Below are 26794 nucleotides of genomic sequence, written 5' to 3'. Positions count from 1 at the left end.
CCTCAAAAACACATTTTCCTAATTTTCTCAAAATTTGAAAAAAATTTTCAAAATTTGTTTTTGGGAGCTCATTTGGCCTTAAAATGCCGTCATTTTGACATTTTTAGATTTTTGATTTTTAATCCGGAAAATAGAGATAACAGGGGTGTTTGAAGGTGCCCCATGTCTGAAATTACCCCATCTTCCCCTACATCTGTCACTATGGATTTCCACAGCGTCACTATGGATTTCCAACGCAAACAGCTGATTTTTTCGCATATCGGGCAGCCATAGTTGGTGTCTTTGTTGCGTACACAAAGGAAAATAAGGCGAAGTCTTCTGCAAATTGGAGAAAAATAAATTTTCTTTCTTCTCTCGGATCGCACGTAAAAGCACTACTACATTGCGTATGCATCGTATACGGACATTGCTGCATCGAGTGTAGAATTTTATTACAACTACAACGAAGAATTTGCTCCAAAATTGATTACGCTGGTAGCAGTGGACTTGGGGATAGTCCCCCAAAGAAAAAGAGAAAACACCAAAGTTCATCGTCTTCTACGTCGTCGTCGTCTGCATCTTCGAGCAAATCATCGCCAGCAAATCAATCGCACGAGCAGGAAAAACACACGGACGAGCAAAAACAGGAGCTTGCTACGAAAAAAGTGCAAAAAGAGTGCCAAGAAATGCTTGGTGAAGGTCAGTCGTCCACAGCGAACAACAATTTTTCGACAAATGGCACCTCGAGCGCATCAGATCTCAACAATGGGTTTCTCCCGGCCGCAGGCAACTCGCACAATAACGCCAACAATGGCGATGCCAATGGCGTAAGCAACGGATCAGCTGTTGACAAGCCAAAGCCCGTACTGGATCGCGTCAATCAGGACATTGTGCGTCTCATCGGGCAACATCTCAAGTTGATCGGGTTAGAAAAGAGCGCCGAAACGCTCATGCAAGAGTCGGGTTGCTGCTTGGAACATCCAGGTAAGAAATTTTCTCGCGTAATTTTTTGTTTTTGCGCATTTGTTTACGTTTTTTTCCCTTCCTTTGTACTAATCAATAAAAATCAGCTGCTGCAAAATTCCGTGAATACGTGTTGTGTGGCGACTGGAGCAAGGCAGATCACTGTTTGGAAGCCCTTTCGACGCTCATCGATGAAAAAGTGCACGACAAGCAATGCATTGTCGAGATGAAATTTTTGTTGTTGGAACAGAAATACTTGGAATTCCTCGAGGAAGGACGTCCCATTGATGCTTTGCACGTTTTGCGTAACGAATTGACGCCGTTGCAGCATAACACGCCACGCGTTCATCAACTTAGCAGCTACATGATGTGCACAAATAACTCGGAGCTGTATCAACGTACCGGATGGGAGGGTTGCGGTGTGAAATCTCGCTCACGTCTCATGGATCGCTTGCAATCGTTCTTGCCAGCGAGTGTCATGTTGCCGCCGCGACGCCTCAAAACGTTGCTCGTGCAAGCGGTGGACCTGCAAACGGAACGTTGCGCATGTCACGACATGGCCTGGAAAACGGACATCAATAATGTGTCGTTGTTGCAGGATCACAACTGCTCCGCGGACCAATTCCCCATGCAGCCGCTGCAAGTGCTTAATGATCACTCCGACGAGGTTTGGTTCTGCAAATTTTCGCCCGACGGCCTGAAACTGGCAACTGGCTCAAAAGATACGACAGTTATCATATGGGAAGTGGATCCGGTGAAGCTCACGGTGCGTCATAAACGCACTTTTGATGGGCATCTCTTCTACGTGTCTTTCCTCACGTGGTCTCCCGACAGCAAATACTTGATTGTTGCGGGTCCCGAAGACTGTGGCGAGTTGTGGATATGGAATGTGGAGGATGAGAAGCTCCATGTGAAGTTGGCGCACAGCTCGGAGGACAGTTTGACATCGGCTGCCTTCAATTGTGACGGAACGCGTTTCGTAACGGGCGGGCAACGCGGGCAATTTTACTTGTGCGACTTGGATGGCACCATTCACGATAGCTGGGACGGCGTTCGCGTTTTCGGCTTGGCATTCCGATCGGACAATCGCACGGTGCTGTGTGCCGACAATCATTCGCGCATCCGCAGCTACTGCTTCGAGAATCACATCGACGCGAACGTCTTGCAGGAGCAAAATTCCATTCTGGCGTTCAGTGTTAGCGCCAACGATCGTCTCGCACTGCTGAATATCTCGTCGCAGGGACTGCATTTGTGGGATTTGCGTGACAAGTGTCTCGTACGGCGCTTCCAGGGATGCAGTCAAGGCACCTACACGATTTATTCGTGCTTTGGCGGCATCAACGAGAGTTTCGTCGCGAGCGGAAGCGAAGATAACAAAGTTTACATTTGGCACATTCGACGCGAAGAACCACTTGCGACACTTACGGGACACACACGCACCGTAAATTGCGTCTCGTGGAACCCCGTTTTCCCATCGCTCTTGGCATCGGCCAGTGATGACGGCACCGTACGGATTTGGGGCCCGAAACAACCGCAACCGGATCACATTGAGAATTCGCTGAATTCGTCGCCCTCAAATAACTCCTGGAACTTATCATAATAAGACTATTTTATCCTTTCCCCTTAAAAAAAAGCTCCCCATTTAAAAAAAAATATCAAGTGGTTTCTTGAAAGAAAACAAAATTAGTTCTTTGAAAACTATTTTCGTAGATGTTTGAAAAAAAAAATTTCAAGTTTTTCGCTTTAATCGTTTTTAAGCCAACTCTCTAAATTTAAATTACTCGACTGTTTTTTTTTTATTTCGACTATTATATTTGATGAATTTAACAAAAAATTTTTGTATTAATAAGAAATTATTAGAAGCACGGTATTTGGTAACGAAAAAAAAAATTAAAATGTAAGTTTTTTTATATTATGAAGAAAAAAAAATTATGAAAATTAACAAAAAAAAAAAAGATTGATATTAGACTTAAAAAAATTAACTTTTAAAAATCGTGCTTTTTTTGATGTAAAATTAATTTTGTGCTTTTTTTATTCGAAACAAAAAAAAATAATAACGAAATAGAAAACAAACAAAATTACACACAAAAAAAAAATACAGAAGCCTTATTCTCAAAAAAAAAAAACACTTGCATAGTTCAGTAGTTTTTAACACGTTGAGTCCAAAAAAAACTAAAATACATTTAAACAAACATTAAAAAAAAGTTAATAATTAATAATAATTAAAAAGTTATGAATAGGTTGACTTGCAAACAAAAAAAAAACTTTTTTGTCCATTTTTTTTTAACTTTCATATAAAGGAAAATTAATTTTTCATATTTTTTGAACAAATTTTTTTATTTTTAAATTTTAAAAATCAAGTCCTGCAAATCCCTAGCATTTTCTGCCAGAAAAATATTTTTCCTTTATAAAAAAAAAATTGGACAAAATTGTTAAAATCAATAAAAAAAATAAACAAACATTAAAAATAAATAAAAAATAGGTAAATGAATTTTATTTTCTTTTAAACGTTAAATTTATAAACTTTTTAGTTGAAATTTTTAATAATAAAATAATATTGAAATTGTAAAAAAAATGATACACAATATAAGTTAAACATATATATAAAAAATATAAATATAACAAAAAAAAAGTTTATCAATAATAATAATAAATAAACAACAAAATGAGATAAATTAAGCGCCGAATGAATAAAAATAAGTTTAAAAAAAAAGTTGAAAAATATGATCTTCTGGCTCGACTCTGAAAATAACATAAAAAGTTGCAATTGGCTGAAAAAAAAATTGATTGATTTATTTACAACTCTCTTAGATCGTAAGATGCGGATGATTAATGAAAAAAAAGTTTATGCATAATATACCGTAGGTTATAAGCAATTAAACACTAGGATTAAAGAAAAAGTAGAGATGGTAGTGATGAAAAAAAGTAATAAAAAAAGTTGATTGTGGTTGACTTTAAGAGCGCCATAGAACGAAAACATAAAAAAAAGATAAATAAAGTACCGAAAATATTTAACAAAAAAAAAGTTTTTTACTGTGAAAATTTAAAATTGAGATTTTTTTGAGAAAATTTTTTAAATTTTATGGATTTTAACTATTTTTTTCGTTGACTTTGGTATATTGACCATTAAGTCAGAACAACTAGTAATCGACTATAAATTGAAAAAACTTCTGAAATTTATTTGATTTTAATTCTTGGATCATCAGAGTCATCAAGAATATTTTAGGTCCAAAAAAGGTAAGTTAATAAAATATTTTAAATCAAAAATTTACAAAACCTAATTTTTTTCAAAACTAAAGCTGCTCCAAATTTTTTTCGAACTTGAAAATGAAAAAATTTTAACAATTTTTGATCAATAATGAATATTTGCATTGAGATTTGATAATTTAAAATTAATCTCAGAGTATTTCAAGGTGAAAATTTAAACCAAAAAAATTCAAGTGTCAAAAAATTTTAAAAAGTATTTTTTTGAAAAAAATTTTAAAGAAGAAAATTCATGTTACAATACGATTTTTAATACAAAAATTCTTTAAAATTGAAATTTATTAAAAAACTTTAGAATATTCTTTGAAAAAATATGAAAAATTTTACCAAACAACGGTCAATTTTTGAAATTTTACGCTTTTTTTTCATTTTAAATTTTAAGATTAAAACTGAAAAATTAGAGTAAAAAACAAATTTTTATGAACATTTGGAGCAAGATATTGACAAAAAGGCTTTCCAACATTTTTGATTTGAGCTTTTTGTCCCATGCCCCAGTTTTCAAAACAAAATGTCATTGGGGCAAAATTTCAAAAAAAAAGTTTAAATTTTCATTCAAAATTGATTTTTGGTAAATTTTCATATTTTTTTCAAGGAATTTTTGATAAAAAAATTTCATTAGCATTTTATCCAAAAATATTTTAATTTTCTTCTTTAAAATTTTTTTCAAAAAAAATATTTTTCCAAATTTTTTGACAGTTTTTGTACGAAAATTTTTTGCTTAAATTTTTATCTTGAAATACTCTAAGATTTATTTTAAATTACCAAATACCAATTGAATTGCATCCGGTTATTTGCAAAGGACCAAAAATTGTTAAAATTTTATCATTTTTTTTTATTAAATAAAATGAAAATTGATATTTCAAAAATTCGAAATGTCAAAAAAAAACTTTTCACTTATTTTGAAAAATCTGAAACAAAAAGAAAAAAAAGTTCGAAATTTTGACTTAATTTAAAATAATAAGTTCAAGAAATAGTTAAGTCTTAATTAACTTTTTTTTTTAAATTTAAGTCTAATTTAAGTCAAAATAAAAATTTAATTTAAACAGAATAAAAATTTATAATTAAATTTTTTGATATTTTTCCCAAAATAGGAAAAGTCTTAAAACTTATTTTTAATTTTTTAAAAAATAATAAAAAATCAACGTTAAGTCACACAACTTCTTAAGTTAAGATTTTTTAAGACTTTAAAAAATAAAATAATTAAAAAAAAATTAGGCAAAAAATCAGAAATATTAAAAAAAAGATTGACTTTCATCATTTTGAGAAAATTTAATTAAAAATCTTCTAAAAATTAATTTTTCATCCCTAAAAAAATTAAAACAAAAACGCAAAAGGACATTCTGAAACTAAAACTCAACAAAATTAACCTTTGAATTGCAGTTATACGCATAACTGAGTCACTCTTAGCCTCGCAGGGGATAAAAAATTCATATCGACGTGTACTCTGCACACAACTAAGCTTAAGCTTTTGGCGATTGCAATCAATAACCGATAACTCATCGTCGTTATCATTGCATGGATAGACTTTTTTAAGTCTGTTATCTACCCACATTAGCTTTGAAGCTTACGTAGTGTCAGTTTGGATGTTGACGCTCTTGGAACAAGTTGCGAAAGGAAGAAAATTCCTGAAAAATTATCTTTGTTATTTGTGAAAGTAAAGTTCAAACTTGCAAAAATTTTGAGAAAAAAGTGAAAAATAAAAAAATATTAAAAATTAGAAAAAAATCTCAAAGAAAAACAAAAAAAAATATTTTCATAAAGAAAAGTGTTGAAAAAACCGGCAAAACTGGAGAAACACGAGGTTCGTAGCTGTCAACAACTCATTCTCAGCCATCCTGATCATGTTCCTTATTGACACAAGTTTGCCAATAATTTCCCCTTGACAAGTTATCGCGCAAGTTTCCTCAAGTACGCTCCGATAAAAGTAGTGTAGTGTCGATAAGAACGCAACAATTTGTCTATCAAGACGCAAATTTTCATGGATAATTCCAAAGTAGTTCTCCGAAATGTGCCTTTTTGGAATGCAGGCTCCCGGATGACTCATCGCGGATCATGACTTTCATTTTGACAATCGAAAATATTTTTTTTCGCTAATCAATCATATGAGCGTTATCGTCACAACAAATATTTTTATTATTATGAAGTTCTACTGTGCGCGACATTTATCAGTAAATAGGAATAATAATCAACATTTTATCACAAAATTATTTTATTTATTATTATATCATGACAGTAGTTGATGAACACGAAATACTCCCAACTTTTCCACGTAAAAATATCTCTTTTTATCACCCAAATTCCAAAATTAACAGAAGTCACTATCAGAGATTTCATGAAAAAAAAAATAACGAACCTACGCATAAAAAACACGCCTCCGATAGTAAAAAAAATCGGGTTTTCCCAAATCCGCAATCTGAAATATTTTTTTTTTCAAGGATTATCGGTGAGGTTTAAACTGAGGCGTTATCGATTTTTTTTTTGTGAGTTTTGCATTGGAATCGGAACAAAGTCATAAAAATGTTTCGTGATTTATTTGTGAAAGTCGAATTGCGACCAAATGTAATAAAATAATTAACGTGATATGATGACAAAGTGTCCTAAATAAACTACGAAGTGATAAATAAATATTTGTCTTGTCTAGACTTTTGATAATGATTTTTTTTTTGGTGAAGAACAGAGAGGATTTGCAGATGGACTTTAATCTGAAATAATTTTTTTTTAGTAGACAATGTGTCTCATTTTTATGGAGGCGGAAGGTATTTTTTTACTTATCAAAGCGTTTTTTGGTTGAAATCTGATAATTTTTTTTACCTGAGCCTAAATTAAAATAATTTTTGAACTTAAACTTAAAATATTTTCATAAAAATTATAATTCAAAAAATAATAAATTCGAAAATTTTCTATTTTTTCCAATAAAGTTGAGTTTATCTAAAGACTATAGACTTAATTTTTCAACAGGATTTTAAATAAAAATATTTTTATGTGATTCATAAACGATTTTTGATTAGATTTTTGTTTCATTATGAGGTTTGAATTAGCAAAAAACGATTTTCAAATTTTTTAACGGTCATTTTTTGAATTGACATCTCCAAATTTTTTCAAGTAAAGTCACATTTTTTACAAGTTTCGGTAAAATTATGTTCTGAAGACACTAAAAAACATAAAATTTTTGATTTTCAGAACATAATTTTACAGAAACACGCAAAAATTTGACCTTCCCTTTAAAAAATTTGTAAATGTCAATTCAAAAAATGACCGTTAAAAAATTTGAAATTCGTTTTTCGCTAATTCAAACTTCTTAAAAATTATAAATCTAATCAAAAATCGCTCATTAATCATGTTTTTATTTTGAATCCTGTTGATAATTAAAGTCTCTTGTCTCTTGATAACTCAACTTTCTTAGAAAAAAATATCGGAAACCTGACTAGACAGTCACTTGTTTACCACTTATACCCATCGCAAATGACATAATCACAACAATTCACTAAACAGAGCTTTGGACTCAAGTGTCCATCCAATCATCGACCATTTAAATTAATCACAAATAAGAATCATGAGACTATCATATGCCTCGGTTGTTTACTTCTTTGATTACTTTTCGACCGAAACAAAACAAATCAAAGCACAATTTGGTCCCTTAGAAACACTAATCACCGATAATTCGTTAAATATGTTGGCAAAGCAATTAATTGGTGCTCTAATTTTCGTTGAGACAGAATGAACGAATGAATTATCGACGAGATACGGATCTAAATTTGGCAATTGTTATTAAAAAAAAAGGTCATTGAAAATCGATATAAAATGGTGTAAACAAATTAATCGCATTGATAATTTGCAGTGCACGAGTCTTAATCAAATTTTATTGAGTTTTCTTATAAATTTTTGGTTCCTTGAATGGGAAAAATTCCCAGATTTGTTTTTGTTTTGAATTTTTTACGCAAAAGTTGATATTATCGTTTTTTATCAATCAAAGGGCCATAAAAATTTGCGAAAAATCACAAAAATCTGAGTTTTTGATAAAAGTTAGTTTAAGACATTTCTTTAAAGAAAAAAACGCTTTTGACAGTTTTGGTGTCTGTCTTTAAAGAAATTATTAAAAAAACATCAAAATTTATATTTTTAAAGAATTTTTATTCATTTTCTTCTGTTAATTTAATTTTAAAATTAAAAAAAAATAATAAAGATTTTAATTGAATGAATTTTTTTATTGAAAATAAGCTTTAAATTTAAAAATTAAAATTAAAAAAAAATAAAAAATTTTAAATTTAAAAAAAAAAATATTTTAAAATTAAATATTTTATTTTTAATTAATTTTTATTTATTTATTTTTTTTTAATTTTTTTTTTATTTAATTTTTTATTATTATTTTTTTTTTTTTGATAAAAATTAAGAAATTTCTACAAAATGAAAAAAAAATGACGAAAAAGCGCTTTTGTCTGTAATTTAAATAAAAATTTGAGTTTTTTTCCTAAAAAATTTGTACTCTACCGAACTTTATCTGCCTGATATTCGCCAAAAAGCGAGATATAAAAAATATTTTTATTAATTATAAAGATCCAGCCGATAATTGGTGATAAAAAAAATTAAAAAAAGGAATAATCATGGCCATAAACTGCAAAAAAGCACGTCTTCTTGAACAATCCCCGTCTGCCTCGCAATTTCACCTTTTGTGAGTCACGAGCACCTTTGAAGCCACTTTTTCGTTCATTTCTTGTTTACCAACTTCAACCGCGTGTTCGGACTTAGGGTGAAAAGCGACTCTAATCCCCCTAAATCTACTTCAAGTCGTGCTTGGTAATTACTTTACAACTGCTTCTGGTTTATCTGCTGCCAAGATAACCTCCTTATTGAGCCAGTGACCATCAAATTCGCTGTAAGAAAGCACCCTTTGTCCATTATCTGCGTAAATTTAAATACTCACTAGACAAAAGTTTGGCCTTTATCTGCGAGTGTCCGATTATGTCGCGTCTCGTTCATTGTTGTTGCCCGTAAAAAGTCACAAAAAATCGCTTATCTCTATAAAAAAAAATAATATTTTTTCGTGATATCGTTCGCCAAGCCACTTACAATGTTGTTTGGTTGTAGCGAAACAATAAAAGCCGGTAGCAAAACCATAATTCTCATCAGTTATCGCGATCTCTTCGATGCTGCTGGAAGTCTAACGGATTTTTTCTTCTTCTAGAAACGTGGCAATCCACTCAAAAGGATGCTCAATTGCATTAGGAGACGTACGGAGGAGGCACTCCATTCGAAAAAAATGTCAAAAACGTCGGAACAGGTGCACAAAGAGTTCGAAAAGGGACTGAAGGTGTTGCTGCTCGGCACTGGCGAATCCGGAAAAACTACAATTTTGAAGCAGATGAAGATCTTGCATCAGGAACAGGCATTCACGGATGAGTAAGAGCTGCCGAAATCTTAGCTGAAATTAGAAATTAATGAATTTTCTTTGAAAAAAAATAGGGAAAGGATGAAAAAAGTTGCGGAAATTCGTTACAATTTGCATGAGTCGATTTATGAGTTGGTGAGAAATGTGACGATTTTGGGATTAAATTTTGATTCTGCTGAACATCGGATTAAGGCTGACTACATTTTGGGCATTGGCAAATATCCTCCACATGTTTTCGATGATGTAAGTTTCCTACAACTAAAAAAAAAATTAAAAATTCGAATTGAATTAAAATTTAAAAAAAAAATTAAATTAATAATTTAATAAATTAAATTAACGAAAAAAAAAAATAAGAAAATTAAATTTAATAAAAATTATCAAATTAATTAATTTTAAAATTATTTTAATTAATTTTTAATAAATTTAATTAATTTTAATTTATTTTAAATTTATTTAAATAATTTATTTATTTAATTTATTCATTTAAAAAAGTTAAAATCGAGTCAAAATTAAAAAAAATAAAATAAGATAATTAAACTAATAATTTAATTTAATATTTGAACAAATTTAAAAAAAAATAATTTAAAAAAAATAAATGATTAAATAAATAATTTAATTAATTAAATTAACAAAAAAAAATAAGAAAACTAAATTTAATAAAAATTATTAAATTAATTAATTTTAAAAATTAAATTAAAATAATTTTATTTAATTAAAAAAAAATAATTAAATTAAATTAAATTTAAATTAAAAAATTAATTTTTAAAAACTTTAAAAATTTAATTAATTTTTTTTTATGTTTTCAGGTTTATTGCAACTGCGTGCAAGATTTGTGGATTAACGACAGTGCAGTCCGCATGGCCTACAATAACTCAAACGAATTTCAGCTGATCGATAATGCCAAATAGTAAGTTGTGACCTTAATATTTTTTATCGCACGTCGTTCTAAATTTACCAAAAAAATCAAATCTGACCCTTATCTTTGTTATTTTTTGTTTATTTCAGCTTCCTTGACAACATAGAGACAATTACAAGGGCAGATTATGTGCCGACCAACGAGGATATCTTAAAAAGTCGCAAAATCACGAATGGCATCAAAGAAGTGACCTTCAAGATAAAGGTTTGTATTTATTTTTTTTTTTTTGGCATTGACCCATTGATTATCTCCCGTCTTCCCTTGAACAGTTCCAGAAGGGATTGAATTGCGGCTTGCAAACCGTCAAGATGTTCGATGTCGGCGGTCAACGAAACAATCGCAATAAATGGCTGCAAGTCTTCGAGGGCATCGATGCGGTGCTTTTTGTCATTTCCTGCGGCGATTGGGACCAAAATTTACGCGAAGATCCCACGCAGAACCGCTTAAAAGAGTCTCTTGAATTATTTGAACGCGTTTGGAACAATCGGTTCTTGCTGCAAGCTGGCATCATTTGTTTTCTCAACAAGCAGGACGTGCTGATGCGAAAAATCGCCGAAGGCAAACACATCAATCAATATTTTCCGGACTACGATAAATTCCACATGTCGCCGAATGAGGGGAATATTTTCGATGAAGCGATGCGGACACGATGCTTCATTAGGAAAATGTTGATTGACATCGCGAAAGAGCCGCCAAAGAGGTTGTCGCAGTTGGCTGGTGGGAGATGCAAGGAACGACAGGCGTATTTTCACTACACAATCGCCACCGATACGGAAAACGTGAAAAAAGTCCTGAATGATTGCCATGACATGATAATGACGAGAAATTTGTTCGATCTCGGGCTGTTGTGAAAGAGAGCTGTTTTGAGAGCAAAATCTGAATTTTTGAATTATTTTTTGACGACTGTACCTGCAGTTAATTTTAGTTTTGATAGAAATAAGAAATAAATTTAATTTTGTATTAATTTGCTTTTTTTATTAATTTTTTTTATTTTATTAATTTTTTCTGATTTTTTTCGCACTTTCATAACTCACTATTTTATAAATATTTTTAATTTTAAAACCAAAGAATTGTCTTCTTAATGAAAAAAATAAAATTCATAAATAATATAAGAAATTATTTAATTCTAAAATATTTCTTTAATTTTTTTAAACAATTTTAAAAATTTAAATTAAATATTTTTTGTTTCCTCTCAAGGAATATTTCGTTCGTATATTTGGAAAATTATTTAAATTCCCTGATTTTTTTGAAACTATTATTTAAAAATTATTTTCGTGATTTTTATTTGAAAACTAATGTGAAAAATGCTTCAAGATAAGCCAAATCACTCGTGCACTAAAAAAGCCTTTACAAAAAACCAGGCGTTCGCTTTCTTTGAAGTTAAGTTGATTGCATACTTTAGGGTAGGTTTAGGTTTTTCATTGAATTTCTTGAACTTTTTAAGGATCTATATCAAAATTTCAATTGGAAGATTTACTTCAACGTTTCTTTGTAATGTACAATATTTAATAATATTTTACATTTAAGAGCAAAATATTTTCATAATTTTAGTTTGAAATTTTAAAATCCAATTTAAATTTTTAAGACTTTTTTTTTAAGAGTTTTGATGAAAAATTTCATTCAATATAAACAATTTTGAGCAAATTATTTTTTTTCAAAAATATTTTCGACCTCAAAGTAATGTAAAAATTTTTTTTTTCAGATTTATTTTTTTGAAAAATAAAAAATTTTGAGCAAATTATTTTTTTCATAAATATTTTTTACCTCGAAGAAATGTCCAAAATTTTGAATTTATGTTTTTAGCAGATTTTAGCCCAAGAATTTGAACTAAAAATTATTTTTTAAATTAAAATATTATTTTTTTTCTTGCAGTTTTTAAATTTATTCAAGAATTTAAAAGTTTTTCAATAAAAATATTTTTTTAAAAAATTAAATTCTTAAAAATTGAAAAAAGACCAAAAAACAAATTTTGATGAAATTTTCAAATTTTTTTTTTTTAATTATTTTACTTTTGAAATTTTCAAAAAAAAACTTGGAGCGGCCTTAAATTAATTTTAAAAATATAATAAAATAAAATTAATTTTAATTTTTTACCGAATTTCGTCATAGAGGAAAATAAAAAAAAAAATATGAAAAATTTTACTTCACCAGAAAAAAAATCTTAAAACCATTTTTATTGAGCCATTGAGCAAATATTTTTAATACATTTTTATCAATTTAATTTTTTTTAAAGTACTTTCAGGCCATTTATTACCTTTTTCATCAAAAAATCAACAAAAAATCCTCTTCCTCAGAACAACAAAAAAAATAATTAAATTAATGACTTTAATTTTTTTTAAATTTTTTATTTATTTATTTATTCACTTTATTTTAAGAAATGTAATGTATTTTTTATGTAATCCTAAATAACGCGATATTTGGCTTGTTCTTTACCCTTGTACCTATTTTCTTGATTAAATTGATTTTATTTTATTTTATTTATTTTATTAGGTAATGTTTATTTCGTTTATTTATTTAATTTTTGTTGGTACTTTTTTTATGTAATAATATCAATCACCAGTGTTGGAACTCTATTTCACAATAATTAATTAATTACTTTTTTTTTGTTATAATTTACAATTTTTTTAATCATAAAAATATACTTTTTTTGCTGTCTATCACTTTTCATCATCAATTTATACCTTAATGGACTAAAACAGTGACAAGGCGCATTATGAAATGAGCTCAGCTTCGGTTGTTGTTGAATTTGTTATAATTTTTTATCTACTTATAGACGGTTAACAAACATCTAAAGCTAAATTTCAACTCAGGATTCAATATTTTCTTGGTGGATTAAATGCTATTTTTTTACAATTTGTTGATTTTTATGTTTTTTTTTTTTGTTAGGAAACCTACTTTTTAATTGTTTTTTATTCGTCTAAGACGACCTAAGACGTTTTTTGTAATTTTTTCATATTAATTTTCACTCCGAAACAATTTTCTTAATTTTTCTATAAAAAACTTTTTTTTTGTGTTCCTATAAAGAGCAGTGTTTGTTTATTTATTTTCTTCTTTGTTTATTATTTATTTGTCTATATAATTATTTTTTATATAATATAACTTAATAAAGAAAGTTTCAAGTAGTACGGTTGAGTACGATCGAAGGAATGGTATAAAAATTATACTTAAGAAGATTTAGAGAGCTTCTAACTCTATTTGCATGAACTTCCGTCTGATTTTTTGTGTTTGTGTAGAAAAAAAGTGGTTGACAGTTCAATAAATAATGCATAGAAGAAGCGGTAGAAGAAGTTCGTGTCCAAAAATTGTCGAATTTATTGAGCCTTGAGTTTGTCCGAGGACGATTGTGATGCAGATTGCGCGGAAATTTTCTTTTTCTTGCCGAATTTGGCGTCGTTCGACAAGTAAGCCTTGTAGAAGAAGCGCGCAAAGAGCACAAAGTAACTGAAATACATGGCAATCGACAATTTGACGTTCAAGTCGCTGATGTTGCATGCGGAATGGCCGGCGGTCTTTAAGTAGCTGTGTGCCCAAACGTTGATGGCACATCCGATGATCATTTGTGTCAATTGCAGGCCCGTGATAATCATGCTGATGCTGCGTGGCGGATTGAAACGGAGCGCCTTGAGGGCGTAGTACGAGTACATGATGCTGTGCACGAAGTAATTCATCACGATGAACCATCGGGCGGAGGCGGTGTATTCCGTGTACGAGAACCAGGCGTAGATGAGGACGGTGATGTGATGGTACCAGTGCAAGAAGATGAGCGGTTGTTTGCGCAGCACAATGAACACGGTGTCGCCCAATTCCGGCAGCTTGGAGAGAACAAAGAGCCATGTCCAGAAACCACTGACACGGTCTTGTTCGATGAAACTGAAATGAAAAAAAGAGAAAAAATTAGAAAAATTTCTGAAATTTTTATATTTGGTTCCAAATTATGAGTCGTTGAGATACTTTTTCTTCGGAATTTCAATTTTTTAATAAAATATTTTAATATTTTTAGCAGAAATTTACATTTTTTTCATCAAATTGTAGCAAATATGGGCGGAATATAGAATTTTCTGCCTCAAAATTACTTAAATTGCAAATTGAATTGTATAAAATGGACTTTGATGTTAAAAGATGAGTCAAAATTTTCATGATTCAGTGGCTTATTGTATTAATGTTTAAATTTATCATTAATTTTTCAACCTCATAAATCATTTTAATGGGTTAGAAGATTGCAAATTATTCATTTTTGACCTTTTCAGCAAAAAATGAATAACATTTAGTATTTTTTAGCCAAAAAATAACACAAAAATATAAAATTTTTATAAAAATCTCTTCGAGTTTCACAAAAAATATAAGAAATATTGATAAAAATAACGCAAAAAGAGAAAAAATAAAAAAAAATATCTTAAATATCACAAAAAAAGATAAAAATTTTGGTAAAAATCGAAAAAGGGACCAAAATTTTAATAAAAATGTCCTTAAATGAGGTAAAAGGGAGAAAATTTTAATTAAAATCTCTTCAAATGACAAAAAAAGTATAAAACTTTAATCAAAATATCTACAAATTACACAAAAAAGTTTAAATTTTTGGTAAAATCTCTTTAAATTAATCAGAAAATACAAAAATTTTGGTCAAAATGACGCAAAAGAACAAAATTTCAATATAACTTCTCTCAGGATAAGCAAAAAAATAGATTTTTAAGAAAAATCTCTTCATATCACGCAAAAAAAAAAATTTTTTTCACAAAAACGTGACTTTTATCTCACGACAAACCTCTAAAAAGCATATCAAACACCGAAAGATAAGAAATTTGAATAAAAATTTCTACCGAAAAAACTTTCCATTAATTTAACACGAAAAAATCATCCGATCCGCCACGCTGTGCCTTCCCACGAGCACAGTCATCATCGCTAACAATTATATGATTAGCATTAATTTAACGACACTAACAGCAGTTGCTTATTAGAAAGACAAATACTTCTTTTTTTCTGCTACACTTCGAGACACGATTAGAATATGACCTTTTCTCGCCGAAGTTTTTTGCAGAAAAAAATCTATTTTTATTCTAATCACCTGCGAAAAAGCTAATTATCCAACTAACTGCCCATTTGATGCCGATCGATGCAGTGTTTGCATGTAAATTTGCGTAGGTTTCACGTTTCACACACAAAAAAGTGTTGATTTTGCGATAAATTCTGAGTAAACTAGAACCGAGCTGCTCATCAAAAAAACTGACATCACGACAAAAGTAAACACAGATGCATCAATTTGACAGAAAATTGAGCTGATGATATCACAAAATCGCACGTTTTGATGAAAAAAAAGTCAGCGAACTTGAAGCGACAAGGAAAAAAGGTTTTTTTCCTGCCAAATGTCGAACAAGAAGTCAAACAAGCAACAAAAAAAAGTAACAACCCGTAATAATGCTAATGCGTATCTCTAAAATAAAGACACAAAAATTAATTAAACATTTGACGTCAGACAACGTAATGAGATTTCGCTAAGTATTAATTTAGGTTTGTAAATATTATCATTTATTATGGTAGGTGGGCAATTATTATCGCTGGACAAACAAGCCACGGTTTGCTCACGACGTCATTGAAATTGGGTTAATGTCAAGATTTTGCGTCAAGGCTGCGAAGAAAGAGATTTAGAAGAAATGGAAAGATAATCTTAAAATACTTCTTAAAAGAAGTGCGAGTTAAAAAAAAAACTTTATTGACGTATTTTTAGAACTATTTACGTCAGAGTGAGTACCGGTTATTTGCTCGACCGCTGGTTGTTGCTTCGAGATTTTTTTTATGAGACTTTTTTTTTCTTTCGTGTTTTGTTTTGAGATCGCAATTTTTTTTGCCGAGTCATGAGTTGGTAACTTTTTTTTGTTGCACGATCAAAAAAATAAATAAACAAAAACAAAACCAGAAGTGGATAAGAGGAAATATACAGCAATTGACGTCTTTGGAATAATTTGGCGTCAATAAACTCTCTTTTCTGTGAGATTTAGTTGCTTGAAAGTGATTGAAATTTTAAGATGTTTGACTTTCATTTGTCTCATGGATGACATGATTTTTTATTGATGGAGCTTTGATCTGAAAATGCTGATTTTTAAAGGATTTAAAAGGTTTTTTTATTGAATTATTTACTTAAAATTTATCTAAAACTGAGTTGATATAATGATATAATGAATTAAAGATATTTGGAATATTAAGACTCAAAGCTTTTTTAAACCTTTTTTTGCTATTCTTTTTTTGAAAATTCAAAAATCCAAAGAAGGAACATAAAAAAATCAGAAAATTTCGTTTTTTGACTTTTTTTTCTATTTAAAAAAAAAAATTAGTAGAATATTCAATTTTGAACAGATTTTGTACTAAAACTAGTAATTTAATGTATTTCAAATATTTTTTCTACAAAATTTCTTAAACATACTTTTTTTTAGCTTTTATTAATAAAAATGTAAAAAAAAATCAAAAAACAAAATTTTGAATGAAAATTTATTAGTTCTTATTTTTTTTTATTTTTTCGACAATTCAAGTCGTATTAGTCTAATTCATTATTTGAGGTGGAAAAGCAATTGGTAGATGACCGCCGGCATAAAAACCAATTTTTTGTCTTCATCTTAATGGCTATTTCTTAATTCGAACAGTACAGCTTTTTTAAAATTAATTCATAAAAATCGTTCAAAATTTACTTAGTCTTTCACCAAAAAGATTTTTTTTATATTTTCTTGATTTTTTTTTGTAAAAGTTGGAAACAATATTTCTTTAATTTGCCTTAATTTTCTATATTTTAATATATTTTTTTTAACAGATATTTATTTCTTTAAAAAATTAAAAAGTTTAGTCAGTCTTTTTTTTTCATAAGTCTCGTTCAGAGGGTTTTATAGACACATCTAGCCGCAGCCAACAATGCCCGTCTAACCATTTCTATTTAATGTAAGTGCAATCCATAATATTTACATGCGCAATTCAACTACAGATGCAATGCACGCAATATGAGGAGATAAACTCATTTCTTTCTATTTTAATATAATTTGAAGTCATAAATTAAATTATTCTATAAAACAACCCGTTAGAAGCAAAATTTTTTTGTTGAGTTCAATATAAATTTGGTAATAAAAATTAAGAAAAATTTTAATTTTTTTAAATTTGTCAATTTTTTTTAAACCCAAGTTTTTTTTCTAATGATAAATTTAAAAAATCGAAAATTTTTTTCTTTAAAATACTTCTAGAAGTTAGAAAATAATTTAAAATATTCAAAAATTTAATTTGCAAGTATGCAAAATTCAATAAAAGTATTTGCTCAATACGTCTTGTAACAATCCATCAACAAGTCTCATGTTCGCAAGAAATTACAAAATTATTGACAAAACATCAACAACTCATAAACTTAAAAAAAAAAGTTTTCTTGTATGTAAATAACTTTCGTTCAAATATATCAAAAATTACAATAATTCCATCAACGTCTTTTGCTTATGACAATTCGCAAAAAATTACAGAGCAAAAAAATTATGAAATCTCAAAAAAAAAAAACTTTCAAAAACAAGAAAAATCATTATTTACAAAGAAAGCTTTTTAAAAAAAAATATTTTTTGTTGACAATTAGTGAATAATTGTCTGTTAACCGCAGCGAAAAAAAAACAATCAGCAAATAATTATCTTTCACGACACGAAACTGCGTCGTTCATCTCCAAGTTTCACACCTCAAACTTTATTTTTTTTTTAATAATTTATGAGAAATTTCGTTGTAACTTTTTTTTTACGTAAATAAATGTTTTTAAAAAAAATCGCAAAAATTACATGGTCAATATCTTGGTTGCGTAATATTTATCTCGATGGTAAATAATAAAAAAAAATCGAGCGCGCACGATGAAAGTGGGTTACGCTCATTTTTATCCACTCACGCCATTTTCGGTACTTTCGGAATTTTTTTTTTAAGTTCGTGCGAACTCTCAGCTGATCCTCTTATCTTATTTGCCAAAAATAAAAAAAGACGGTTTCAAAGATCATAAGATTTTATCAGTTTTCTTATCAAAAAGTGATAAAAAAAAGTAAAATTTCATTCATTTCCGCGTAATCTTATCGATAGTGTCAGACGTGCTCGCGGTGATGTAATGGACTCCTCAGGTGATCTGCATCAATTGTCAAAAAAATCGTGCGATTTTTGATTTTTGGACCCTGTTCTTTGAACTTGATCATTTTTTTGCGGTTTTTGCGGAAAAAAACAATTTTTCCAGCGCCGATTGTAACAATTTTACGATTGTTTATTATTCAATCGCACGTTTCATTCATAAAATAACGTTAAACGGGTACACGAGTGCGTAGACGGCACGTCATCGCATACAATAAAAACGGTATCAAAAATCGGATGATTTTTTGTTATTTACATAATCATGTGTTTCGGCACAAATTAACACAGAAACAGGTTTTTTCTTCGAGAAAATAAAAATTTCATAGAATAAAGTGCGTGTTCAGACAATTTGGAACCGTTCTTGATGATGAATTTCGGTGAATTTCGATGAAATGCGGTAAAAAACTCACCTAGGAACGCAAACGGAGTGGAAAAGTCCGTGATGTCGGAGAACGTGCAACAATTCGGGAGCTGTCCTGCAAACCCCCATGATGGAGAACATGGCAAGCATCGTGTTCCATAACGCCAAAGTGCCGCGCAATTCAAATCTGTAAGAAAAAAACAAATTTTTTGCATTAAAAATTGTCCATGGACCTTGATAATGGAAGAAGATCGATAAAAATTACTGGCAACTGTACAATATTTTTGTGTGAAAAAAAAACAAACAAGAAACAGACAAAAATTTTAATAGAAAGTTTGACACTGAAACAGATTTCTCTGTGATTCGGTATGTTGTCGTTTATGAGTGCAGGTAAACTCAAAAAAAAAAGTCTTATGTAATAATTTTTATAAATTTTTTCTGTCGGTCGGTCAGTGATTGACCATTACTGCATAATCGAGTAACTTTTACATTTTTTTCTGTTTATTTTTTTTTTTAATATTTTATCAACAATAACATTTTTTTTAGTTGAAGGTGACACACTTTCATCTTTAAAAACAAAAAATAATGTCGGACGACACAAAAATGCATCATCTTCATTAAAATTCACCCACAAATTGGGCTTGAATGAGAGAAAAAGCGGTCAAACCGGTTGTTAATATCAAATTTTGATAAAAAAAAAATTCAATGAAAAATTTTAGAACGCGCCTTGCTTGTGGTCATCGTTGTTGTCGTGTGGGAATCTAATAAAAAAAAGTAAGTTATTCTGAATTTTATTGAGAAAAGATTCAGAATTAGCATTCAATTTGAAAGTTAATAGGTAGTAAGCTGGAACGTGAAGCAGATTCTAGATGAAATATTTAATGATGTGAGTTTTTCTCATGAAGGATTACATAAAAATTAAATATAATGATAAAAATTGATGAATAATTAAATTTCATTTTTAGATCAAAATTTTGATAAATTTAAAAAAAAAAGTTTAAATAAAATATTTTTCATTTATTTTATTAATTAATTTTTTTTTTATTTATTTTTGTATCATTTTAATTTATTATTTTATTTTATTTTTTTTTTATTTTTATTTGTTATTTTTTTTTTTGCGTTTATTAATTTTTTTCTAAAAAAATCTTAATTAAAAAATTAATAAGAGTTTTTCAATAAATATTTATGAATATGAAATTTTTTTATGAGAAAAAAAATAAATTGAAAAAAATTGAAGATTGTTAGAAAAAAAAATAATAGCATGACTTGAGCACAAATTAAATAAAATTAATATTTATAGCTCTTAATACATGCTCTTATATAAATTAGATCAATAGATAGGCCAGCGCCTACCCGGATCTCAAGAGGATTAATTTTTATTATTTTTTGTATTAAATTATTAGTTTTGATTTAATTTCAACAAGTTAGCACGAACTTTTTAAAAATAATTTTTGCATTTTTTATTGATTTTTATCTTTTGTTATTTAACAGAAGCTTAACCGGATCAGTTTTATTTGTATCTTTAATTTAATTTTTTTTTATTATTTAAATAATTTTTTAAAATTTTTATTAAATATTTTTTTTTAAATTAATGATTTAATTTTTTTTATAAATTAATTATTTTTTTAAAATAAATTTATTTTTTTTTAAATTTAAATTAATTTGTAAATTTATTTCATTCACTTTCCTACCCAAAATTTTTAATTTTCATTAAATTTATTTTTTTATCTATTTTTTAAACTGATTATTTATTTATTTTTTTTTCATTTTTTAAAAAATTAATTTGTTTTATTTATTTTTTTTAATTATAATTTTTTTTCATTTACTTTTAAATTCAAATTTTTAATTTTCATAAAATTCTTTTAAACCTTGAATTTTATTTCTTAATTTAACACATAAAAATATTAAACTGACATTCTTTAATAAAATTCTTTATTTTATAATTCTCATTAAAAAAAACTATATTTCCAGGAAAACATTTCCATGCATTGCAATTCAATTGATCAAACTCACAAATCACTCGCACGAACGAGACAAATGCACGTTTCAAGGGTGGTCGGAAATCTGTGTGTGCAAAAAACGTGATTTCCTTCCGCAGAATCATTCCACGAATCAAACCAAGTCAAGTCAAGTCAAATTGATTACAAGGCGCTCATCAACTTTCACCCCCGTTCGGCAAGAAACCTCGCCAATATTTCTAATTCAAGTAACTAACAAACTGTTAACAGAGTCAAGGTTTCGCCACACACATTAAAATGCTGCACAAGCAAATGACATGCAATTCGCACGAATATCGAAAGAAACTCCACAAGTAGCTGTTGCATCACTCACTCACCTCAAACCAAAGTCTAAGCGATTGTTTTTGTCCGCGACATTCCTTTCATTGTTAATTTCTTGTTTGTTTACTTTTTTTTTCATTTAATTTTTTTTTAGTTGAAAGTTCATAACCAGTTATGAAGCAGGCGTCTCCATTTAACTCGTTCCTTCCTCGACATCGTTACATTTTATGACCGGAAAGTGTTACGGAACGTTCTAGAGTTGTTGCTTTTCTAAAGGTGATCCAGTGAATGGACATAAAAATAACTAATTATTTGTAATATTTCACAATTTCCATATCTCGTTGTAGGCACGCGTGCAGAGAACGACAGTTACAAAGTCATTAATTGCACTGAACCTCATACAAAATCACGCAGTTGACACGGTAGCAAGTGCAATTTTAATGAGATAAACTGGTTTTGTGTGGGAAATTCTTTAAACGACTTCATTGTTTACCAATTGGCAGTTGCGGTTTTACCCTTTGTTCCGAGGACGGGCATGGAGAAGAAGGGATTTCTTCAAAAAATGACAAATTTATTTTTAAAATTTGAGTTTTAAGCTTAAAATCTATTCTTTTTAATCCAAACCAAGCATAAAATTAACGAATTTCTGGTTTTTTAAGGACCAATAGCTTTAAATAAAAAAAATTTAGTCCGTCACTTCTATTAGTACGACAAGAAACGGGGAAAAACACGACGTCATCAATAATTCAATCAGAAAAATCATTGGAATTTCTTTAGAAATCCAAACTAATCGTAATATGAAATAATTTATCACTCAGGAAATTGCAATTTTGAAAAACGTTTCACATTTTTGGAAATAATTATTAATATTGAAAGCCATATTTGGTTAAAAATTGATAAAAATTATTTTTTTTTTGTTCTAATTTCTTGTTTTTCACCCTTTTTTGATCAGAAATTCGACTAAAAAATTAAAATCAGCCATTTGATAATTTTTTTTAACTCATTTTTTAATTTCTTTATTAATTTTTTAAAATCTTAAATTTTGTAAACAAAAAATTAAATAAATTAAAAAAAAAATTAAGTGAATTAAAAAAAATTAAATGAATTTTTTTTAAATTAAAATTTAATTTAATCTTTAAATTAATTTTTGACATTTTTTGATCATCATGAAAAATTTCTGTTTACAATTTAAATTTTTTTTTTTGAAAAATATTACTTAAAATATTACTTATAAGACGTTTCCTATTAAAATTTAGAAAAAAAGACTTTGTTTAATTTTTCACCACTTTTTAGTTTAAATTTGAAGATAATATAAACTAAAATTATTTAATTAAAAGTTATTATTAATTTTTTAGTAAAATTTTTATCGATTTAAAAAAAAAATTAATTATTTTATTCATTAAATATTTTTTTTAAATTACTTTTTGTCCCAAAATTTTTTTCAAAATGTTAATTTTTTTGAAATACTTTTTCATTATTCTATTTTTTAAATATTTTTTTTAAAAAATTGAAAATTTAAACAAAAAAAACATTCATTTAAAATAGAATTTTTTTCAAATTTTTAGTAAAAAATACTTAATTTTCGAACAAAAAAATAATTTATCTCATTTTTAATTTAAATGCAAAAAATATGCAAAATTTTAAGAAATTCTATTGAAAATATTATTTTTTACTCGAAAGTCTTTGTAATTTAAAACATTTTCGACTATTGTTACGGACTAATTCATTTACCATTCATATTAAATATTATTATTACCTAACATGACCAAGACTCGACTTTAGCCGGCTAAATCAGAGCAAATGTCTATTAAAAGAACAGACATCAGTTGTCGCTGCATGACATGCACAATTTTGTAATTTTTAATGAGGAAGTGTCTAGTTGCCCACTTCGTTACAGCTGTTCAAACAGAATAAAAAATTGCGCTTCTACTAGAATTCTCGTGAAAAAACGGCTGCTTATCGATCCCAGCTTTTACAAATATTTTATGATAGCAAATATTGATTTCCGAACAAATTAACTCGCATTATGTTCCGTTGAACTGTGAAGGCCGTGTCCCTTTCTTCCCCCTTTTACCCGAGTGTTCGAGGTGCATTTCAAGAGTTCCGTGTGTGCGAGTTGAGCAGACTCTGCTAACCTTGAATCATGCAAGGTTACAATAATATTAAATAATTTATTATTTATTTACATCGTCGTCGACGTCGTCGTCGTGGATGTCACCACATCATACATGAATAATTCGTAACACACGAAACTTTATTATCAGTTCAGCTGAAATTTATTTTTGTAAAGAAAAGTATTTTTTTTCACTCGAAAATAATAAAAAAAAATCTTATCTGGGCAGTAGTTCTGTTACTTTTATTTATAAATTTATTATTATTTTATGGTCACACGCAAGAAATCACGCGATTTTTTTTTTGTTCGTTGTCTATTGAATAAAACCAACGTAGACACTTGTTTCTTCAGTAGGCCACAGGTATAATTTTTTAATTTATTTCACATACAATTTATGCAACCGTTCGTCGTCGTCTTTGACTCTTTTTGGAATTTATCATATGGCAGCGTAGAAAGTCGGTATAGCATGTGCGTAAGATGACGTGAAAGAGTATGATTTAAGAGTCTACCGAGCAACATGCGAAACGATTTGAAAATTTTTAACGCGAAAATATTGCATCGATTGAGTCATTTTTCGTAAATATATAAAAATAATCTTTTCGGTTTTTTTATTATTATTATTTTTTCGCAGTGTGTTTTTGTAGAATTGACTGGGTATTTTGGCTATTTGTTGACAATAGACAAGCAGACACACCTTCAATTTATTTTTTCAGTATTTAATTGAAGAATGTTTGTTCAACGATAAAGTTCCTTGTTTTTAATGATTTTATGATTTTTTTTAATGTATCAGGTGATTTTTTGCGGTTTTGTTGAATTTTTAATTTAATTCGATGTTTTTCGATATTTTTGCGAAATTTTTATTCGATGTTTTTTTTAATTTAATTTTTTTCACTGTCAAATTTTTTTTTTAATTTCATTAATATTTCCCAACGTTTAAGTTCTCGAAATTTAGTTCGAAATAATTTTTTTTTTTTGACGATTATTTATGTTTTTAAATTTATAAGTCGATGTTTTTCGATATTTTTGCGAAATTTGAATTCGATGTTTTTTTTATTTGATTTTTTTCACTTTCAATTTTTTTTCAATGTTTTCTAATCAAAAAAAAATTTTTTTTTTCAAATATGTTCCATTTAATGCTCTCAAAATTTTCTTATTAAAAAAGTATTCGATGTTTTTTTGAGCAATTTTTTTTCGATGTTTTTTTTAAGGAAATTTTTATTTGATGTTTTTTAAAATTTTAATTATTCCATTTTTAAGTTTTTAAATATTTATTTTTTTTTTAAATATTTTTCGTTAAATGTTCTCAAAATTTTCTTTATTAAAAAAATATATTCGATGTTTTTTTAACAATTTTTTTCGATGTTTTTCAATAAAAATTTGTATATTTTAATATTTATTCGAACTTTCTAAAAAAAATAATTTTGATGGAGAAATTTTTAAAAAATATTTAAATTTGCAGAAATTAAAGCAAAAAATTAAATTTTGGAATTTTTAAATTAATTAATTTTTAAAATCGATAATTAAATTAAATATTTTTTTATTTATTTAATTTTCCATAAAAGTTTGAGGAAATTTAGAATTAAAAATTAAAAAAAAAAACAAAAAAAATTATTACGATAATTTAAACGTACAATTTTCTGCAAGTCTTTAATTTTTTTTGTAATATCAAATAAAAAAAGGTAATTTATTTACAAACAAAACCGATGGAAATAAAGCACAATGTTATCAATTTTAAAGTAATAATTACTCGTGAGTCATTCAATTTCATGCAAAAAAGTGCATGAAACTACAAAAAAAAATTATTATCACAACGTCACCCTATTTTTTTCCCTTTTGCACATATCGCACCACCACCCAGCCTATGCCCAGTACTGTGCGAGTGTCATGCGATGCGAGAGATGAAAACTATTGATTTTTATTTTTACCACATTTTCCCTTATCATGAATGAAAATTTTTACAAGTTTTTCATTGATGATTTTTTCCGGCACTTTTTCTCGCGATGCCAGAATTTTTTTCGCGTAATTTTCACACAAAAAATCGTTCAAAATTGCCGAAAAAGCGATTAAAAATTAGGAAAAGTAGTTACCTCGGTCTGTTTTGCATGAAGTTCTGTCCTCCGAAAATTACGAGCATGTAAATGCCGCAGTAGTAGAAGACATAGGTCCAGTTTCGCACCATCCATTTTCGCGTTTCCTGGTGAATAAAGTCACTTTCAAAATCGAAAATATATGTGTAATTCGGGGTGATTTCAATTTGATTCATCTTTGCGGCTCCTTTTTTTTTGCTGTTCTTGCTGTCACGAGAAACGGCGAGAGAGGTTTTCTTAATTTCTAAACGAAGAGTCAGGTAATTGGTTGTTGGTAGTGGACCGAAGTACCAAGCGATGCGATGCGGGCACAAATTAATTTATTAACTTTTTTTGTGGTCTTTGAGAGGATTTTTTCCGGCTCAGTTGCTCGACAAAGTGGAATTGTGGTCCTTTCACGACGACGGCTCGACAACGACTGACTGAAATTGGAAACGGGAAACGGAATGGCGAAATTATTGCACAAGAAACTTGTAACTTGCATGGAAAACTTGTAACTTGCATGGAAAACTTGTAACTTGCATGGAAGACTTGTAACTTGCATAGATGACTTGGATGGAAATCTTTGTCCCCAAAAATCGGGCATTTTTCGTTGTTTTAGACCCTTTTAACCCTTGGATTATCGAAAGAGGAGCTCGAAATCTACATTTTCTAAAAGAACTTTTTAAGGATTTGGTGGAAAAGTCAGGAGATATAGACACGCAAAGTTATACGCGTTTCTGTAGGCGCGTGTACGGGAATCCCAGGTCACAAAAAACTGAAAAATCCCTTGCCCAGGTTGCATGATTCTGAAAAAACCCCCACAATACACAGCATACGGCGGTCTGTGGGGCCCAGAGACGAAAAATTCTTGTCGTCACACATTGCACAATGTGTGAGACTCACTACGCACACTCATGCACATAAGAACCCCAATAAAAAATAGGAAATTACCTAAAAATGACCGTTATGAGCCATTATTTCGGAAAATTTTCAGAGAATTCTAAAAAAAAGTACATTTTTTGAGGAAAATAACTGAAATTACTTGTAAAATCACTTGAAAAACATATTTTTTTCCTATTTTAGGATATATGACTTGAATTTGGATCCCGGAAAAAAGATCTGAATGACTCCACAGAACATGATTTTGATCGTTGGAGCCACTTTTTAAAGATTTTTCATGCATTTTTTAATTTATTATAACAATTCTTGCTAATAAAACTATCATTTTAGGCTGACAATCAATTCATCTGCCTTCCTATCGATCAAAATTGATGTTGGTCGACATGCCATTATTGAAGAAACTCCAAGATTTGACCGAAATAATGTTTGCTTTTGACCTTTATAAGAG

The 26794-nt window shown here is 28.7% G+C and overlaps 4 protein-coding genes across 4 annotated transcripts in view; 2 read left to right on the top strand and 2 right to left on the bottom strand.

The window, feature by feature from the left end:
- LOC134829632 (protein lingerer) overlaps positions 1-26794 on the bottom strand; it is a 68516-nt gene that overhangs the window by 3354 nt on the left and 38368 nt on the right. The gene's annotated exons all lie outside the window — the stretch shown is intronic.
- On the top strand, positions 298-2951 carry LOC134829337 (WD repeat-containing protein 26 homolog). The gene is made up of 2 exons (XM_063842377.1): positions 298-963; positions 1050-2951. Exons 1-2 carry the CDS (start codon positions 666-668, stop codon positions 2540-2542), a joined length of 1791 nt encoding a protein of 596 aa, XP_063698447.1. The 5' UTR covers positions 298-665; the 3' UTR covers positions 2543-2951.
- On the top strand, positions 5840-11523 carry LOC134831657 (guanine nucleotide-binding protein G(f) subunit alpha). Its single transcript, XM_063845451.1, has 6 exons — positions 5840-6007; positions 9389-9603; positions 9667-9835; positions 10399-10499; positions 10598-10712; positions 10778-11523. Exons 2-6 carry the CDS (start codon positions 9413-9415, stop codon positions 11357-11359), a joined length of 1158 nt encoding a protein of 385 aa, XP_063701521.1. The 5' UTR covers positions 5840-6007; positions 9389-9412; the 3' UTR covers positions 11360-11523.
- Positions 12850-25869, bottom strand: LOC134829867 (very long chain fatty acid elongase 6). Its single transcript, XM_063843155.1, has 3 exons — positions 25465-25869; positions 19035-19172; positions 12850-14378 (listed from the first exon to the last, which is right to left on the bottom strand). Exons 1-3 carry the CDS (start codon positions 25638-25640, stop codon positions 13820-13822), a joined length of 873 nt encoding a protein of 290 aa, XP_063699225.1. The 5' UTR covers positions 25641-25869; the 3' UTR covers positions 12850-13819.

The sequence above is a fragment of the Culicoides brevitarsis genome, chromosome 2, assembly GCF_036172545.1.
Source record: "Culicoides brevitarsis isolate CSIRO-B50_1 chromosome 2, AGI_CSIRO_Cbre_v1, whole genome shotgun sequence".
Lineage (NCBI taxonomy): Eukaryota > Metazoa > Arthropoda > Insecta > Diptera > Ceratopogonidae > Culicoides > Culicoides brevitarsis.
This window is presented reverse-complemented; position numbering and strand designations above follow the sequence as displayed.